The sequence below is a fragment of the Trachypithecus francoisi genome, unplaced genomic scaffold, assembly GCF_009764315.1.
Source record: "Trachypithecus francoisi isolate TF-2019V2 unplaced genomic scaffold, Tfra_2.0 Lachesis_group9, whole genome shotgun sequence".
In the NCBI taxonomy this organism is placed as follows: Eukaryota; Metazoa; Chordata; class Mammalia; order Primates; family Cercopithecidae; genus Trachypithecus; species Trachypithecus francoisi.
The window spans coordinates 60,707,806-60,713,060 of record NW_022681474.1 but is presented as its reverse complement, the minus strand read 5'-3'; the positions used below and the strand labels follow the sequence as shown (position 1 = coordinate 60,713,060).

Sequence of the window (5,255 nt, the reverse complement as noted above, 5' to 3'; positions counted from 1 at the left end):
AGCCAATTTCCTGAATTAAAGTCAATCATTAGCTTTTTGTTGTTGTTGCTTTTTCTTTTCTTTTCTTTTTTTTTTTTTTTTTTTTTTTTTTTTTTTTTTTTTTTTGAGACGGCGTCTTGCTCTGTTACCCAGGCTGGGGTGCAATGGCGTGATCTCGGCTCCCTGCAACCTCCACATCCTGGGTCCAAGCGATTCTCCTGCCTCAGACTCCCAAGTAGCTGGGACTACAGGTGCATGCCACCACACCCAGCTAATTTTTTTTTTTTTTTTTGTAGAGTTGGGGTTTCACCGTGTTGCCCAGGCTGGTCTTGACCTCCTGACCTCAGGTGATCCACCTGCCTCAGCCTCCCAAAATGCTGGGATTACAGGTGTGAGCCACCGCGCCCAGCCTAAAGTCTTTAAAACCTAAGATGTTAAAGGTTTTAGTGTGGTTTCTGTTTTTCTAGACCCTGACTGATACTAAAATTGACAGCTCAAGTAATAAAACTGTAAACATATTAAAAGAACAAAGGTTGGCTTGGCGTGGTGGCTCATGCCTGTAATCCTAGCACTTTGGGAGGTCGAGGTGGGCGGATCACCTGAGGTCGAGAGTTCGAGACCAGCCTGACCAACAAGGAGAAACCCTGTCTCTACTAAAAATACAAAACTAGCTGGGTATGGTGGTGCATGCCTGTAATCCCAGCTACTTGGGAGGCTGAGGCAGGAGAATCGCTTGAACCTGTGAGGCGGAGATGGGGGTGAGCTGAGATTGTGCCATTGCACTCCAGCCTGGGCAAAAGAGAGAGACTCTGTCTCAAAAAAAAAAAAAAGTTATCATTATAGCCAGGCACAGTGGCTCATGCTTATAATCCCAGCACTTTGGGATGCTGAGGTGGATGGATCACTTGAGGTCAGGAGTTTGAGACCAGCCTGACTAACATAGTGAAACCCAGTCTCTACTGGAGAATACAAAAATTAGCCAGGCATGGTGGCACTTGCCTGTAGTCCAGCTTCTTGGGAGGCTGAGGTGGGAGAATTGCTTGGACCCAGGAGGTGGAGATAGCAATGAGCTGAGATTGTGCCACTGCACTCCAGCCTCGGCAATAGAGTGAGATTCCATCTAAAAAAATAAAACAAAAAATAAGGATTGGACTCCGTGACTCATGCCTGTAATCCTAGCATGATTGGGAGGCTGAGGAGGGCGGATCACAAGGTCAGGAGATCAAGACCATCCTGGCTAACACAGTGAAACCCCATCTCTACTAAAAATACAAAAGATTAGCCGGGCGTGGTGGCACATGCCTGTAGTCCCATCTACTTGGAAGGCTGAGGCAGGGGAATCACTTGAACCCAGGAGGCGGAGGTTGCTGTGAGCTGAGATCGCACCACTGCCCTCCAGCCTGGGTGACAGAGCAAGACTCCATCTCAAAATAAATAAATAAATAAGGCCTGGTGCAGTGGCTCACGCCTATAATCCCAGCACTTTAGGAGGCCAAGGCAGGAGGATCACCTGAAGTAAAGAGTTCAAGAACAGCCTGGCCAACATGGTGAAACCCCTTCTCTATTAAAAATACAAAAATTTTTAATAGATTACAAATTTTAGGAGAATCACTTGAACCTGGGAGGCAGGTTGCAGTGAGCCGAGATCACGCCACTGCACTCCAGCCTGGGTGACAGAGCAAGACTCCATCTCAAAACAAATAAATAAAAATAAAAACTAAATTACAAAATAAAATAAAGTTATCATTATAAAGACGTCTACTAGAAAAAAATACTCATCTTTCTAAATATCAGAAGAACTACATATAAAAAACAAAACAAAAGCAAACAGAGAAATTTTTAAAAATGGAAAACAATGTAACAGATCTAAGACTAAACATACCTTAGTCACATCTACGAATACAAATGGGGTTAGCATCCCAACTAAGAGAAAAACATTTTTAAGTTAAATCGTAAGGCAAAACATAATTCTCTCTATATGAAACACAACTAGAACAGAATATTGAAAATAAAAAGATGAGTAAAGCTGTATTAAGGGAGAGTACATCGGAAGAAAGCAAAGGTCGTGTTTTCGTTTTTTAGACAGTTTCGCTCTTGTTGCCCAGGGTGGAATGCAACAGCCTGATCTCGGCTCACCACAACCTCCGCCTCCCGGGTTCAAGTGATTCTCCTGTCTCAGGCTCCCAAGTAGCTGAGATTACAGGCATGCACCACCACACCCGGCTAATTTTGTCTTTTTAGTAGAGACAGGGTTTCTCCATGTTGGTCAGGCTGGTCTCAAACTCCTGACCTCAGGTAATCCGCCTGCCTTGGCCTCCTAAGTGCTGGGATTACAGGCGTGAGCGACTGCACCTGGCCAGGTCATGGCTTTAATTTAATTTTAGGTAAATTGGAGTTCAGGGCAAAAAAAAAAAAAGATTAAGTAAGACCAATAAAAACACCTTATAATGCTAAAGGGTATGATTCACAGTGAAGATATAATAGTTATAAATAGCTTAGTAAAAAATAACAATGCAATGGCACTCATAAACTTGGAATTACAGGATACAAAAGGAGAAACAGAATCATGCTGGTTTCATTCCTGACTCTATAGTCTGACAAATCAAATGAATAAAAATAAAATCAATAATATAGAACTCTCATATAATCTATGTTAAACATGATCGTTCATATATATATATATATAATATATATTCCCTACACTTAGAGCATATTCTTATTTCAAGAATATTCAAGAATAGAACATTCAGGAAAATTGACCACATATGAAGCCACAAAAAAAACCTCAATAAATTCCAGAACGTAGAAATAGCATAGGCAACCTTCTTTGGTCACAATGCAATAACATGATAAATTAATTTTTAAAATCAGATAACAAAAATTCCTTTTCACCTGAACATTTTTAAAGTTTTCATTTATTTATTTATTTTTTTTATTTTTTTATATTTTTTTTGAGACGGAGTCTCACGCTGTCATGGGGCTGGAGTGCAGTGGCAGGATCTCAGCTCCCTGCAAGCTCCGCCCCCCGGGTTCCCGCCATTCTCCTGCCTCCGCCTCCCGAGGAGCTGGGACCACAGGCGCCGCCACCTCGCCCGGCTAGTTTTTTGTATTTTTTTTTAGTAGAGACGGGGTTTCACCGTGTTAGCCAGGATGGTCTCGATCTCCTGACCTCGTGATCCGCCTGTCTCGGCCTCCCAAAGTGCTGGGATTACAGGCGTGAGCCACCGCACCCGGCCTTTAAAGTTTATCTTATACGAATTTAAAGAAATTCTTCTTAACTCTTGGATCAAAATATATTAACCTAAATCACAGGACTTCTAGAAAATAAAATAAAAATAACAAAAAACGATACATTTTCCACACCTTGGAATCTATGAGATAGTGTTAAGGTAGTAGTGGAAGGAAAATTCATAGGTTTAAATACTTAAAATAAATAATAAATAATAAGCAAATGAATCAAGCATGTATCTCAGAAAAATAAAATAAACTGAAGGGATGTAGAAATAATGAATTAATAAAAATAAAAACAGAACTTTCTAACTTAGTGAATTAGAAAACAGAAAAAAAAAGAAGTAAACTGAATTTTTGGGGAAAAGAATTAAAAAATAGAAAAGCACTAGCTAACCTAATACAGAAAACAAAGTAGACAATGCAAATATACAAAATAAGGAAGCCTAAGAGGAAAATAACCACAAAACTATATTAAATTAAAACAACCATAAGGAACTACTTTGGGTAACTCCATGAAAGTAAAATTTGAAAACTTAGATGAAAAATACAATTTTCTTGGAAAACATAACCTAGGAAAATGGACCCCAAAGAGAAAAAAATCAAAGCTTTCTGGTTCTCATACAACAAAGAGAAAAAGTTGTCAAAGAGTTCCCTCAGAAATGCCCACCTAGTGTCACAGGGACATTCTAAGATACCTTTAAAGAGCAGGTAGCCCTTTCCTCAGCTGCCGCGAAGGTGCTCGGTCCTTCCGAGGAAGCTAAGGCCACGTTGGGGTGAGGCCCTCACTTCTTCCGGCGACTAGCACCGCGTCCGACAGCGCCAGCCTCACACTTGCCCGCGCTATGGCCTCCGTCTCCAAGCTCGCCGGCATCTACTCGGCCCTTATTCTGCACGACGATGAGGTGACCGTCACGGAGGATAAGATCAATGCCCTCATTAAAGCAGCCGGTGTGAATGTTGAACCTTTTTGGCCTGGCTTGTTTGCAAAGGCCCTGGCCAATGTCAACATTGGGAGCCTCATCTGCAATGTAGGGGCTGGTGGACCTGCTCCAGCAGCTGGTGCTGCACCAGCAGGAGGTCCTGCCCCCTCCACTGCTGCTGCTCCAGCTGAGGAGAAGAAAGTGGAATCAAAGAAAGAAGAATCCGAGGAGTCTGATGATGACATGGGCTTTGGTCTTTTTGACTAAATCTCTTTTATAACGTGTTCAATAAAAAGCTGAACTTTACTGCTGTTGGTCTTACCCATAGTTTGGGAATGCGCTCTGAAAAAAAAAATAAATAAAAATAAAAAGCAGGTAATACTCAATTCTGTTTAAATTGTTCTAGCACATAGAAAAAAAGGAATATGAATCCTTCTGGCAAGATGGCCGAATAGGAACAGCTCCAGTCTCCAACTCCCAGCGCGAGCGACACAGAAGACCGGTGATTTCTGCATTTTCAACTGAGGTACTGGGGTCATCTCACTTGGGAGTGCTGGACAATCGGTGCTGGTCAGCTGCTGCAGCCCGACCAGCAAGAGCTGAGGCAGAGCGAGGCATCGCCTCACCTGGGAAGCGCAGGGGGAACTCATCTTTTTATTTTCCTAGCCAGGGGAACTGAGACACACAACACCTGGAAAATCGGGTAACTCCCACCCCAATACTGCGCTTTAAGCAAACGGGCACACCAGGAGATTATACCCACACCTGGCTGGGAGGGTCCCACGGCCACGGAGCCTCCCTCATTGCTAGCACAGCAGTCTGCGATCTAACTGCAAGGCAGCAGCGAGGCTGGGGGAGGGGTGCCCACCATTGCTGAGGCTTAAGTAGGTAAAGAAAGCCGCTGGGAAGCTCGAACTGGGTGGAGCTCACAGCAGCTCAAGGAAACCTGCCTGTCTCTGTAGACTCCACCTCTGGGGACAGGGCATAGCTAAACAACAACAACAAAAAAAGCAGCAGAAACCTGTGCAGACGCAAATGACTCTGTCTGACAGCTTTGAAGAGAGCAGTGGATCTCCTAACACGGAGGATGAGATCTGAGAACGGACAGACTGCCTGCTCAAGTGG

At 43.3% G+C, this 5,255-nt stretch overlaps 1 protein-coding gene across 1 annotated transcript; it reads left to right on the top strand.

The window, feature by feature from the left end:
• The first annotated feature begins 3,915 nt into the window (after positions 1-3,915).
• Positions 3,916-4,436, top strand: LOC117082289 (60S acidic ribosomal protein P1-like). The gene has a single exon (XM_033208908.1). It carries the CDS (start codon positions 4,053-4,055, stop codon positions 4,395-4,397), a length of 345 nt encoding a protein of 114 aa, XP_033064799.1. The 5' UTR covers positions 3,916-4,052; the 3' UTR covers positions 4,398-4,436.
• Positions 4,437-5,255: the final 819 nt, after the last annotated feature.

Bases quoted from the DNA above. Each gene is read 5' to 3' on its own strand.
- LOC117082289 (XM_033208908.1), top strand. From the start codon at position 4,053: ATGGCCTCCGTCTCCAAGCTCGCCGGCATCTACTCGGCCCTTATTCTG.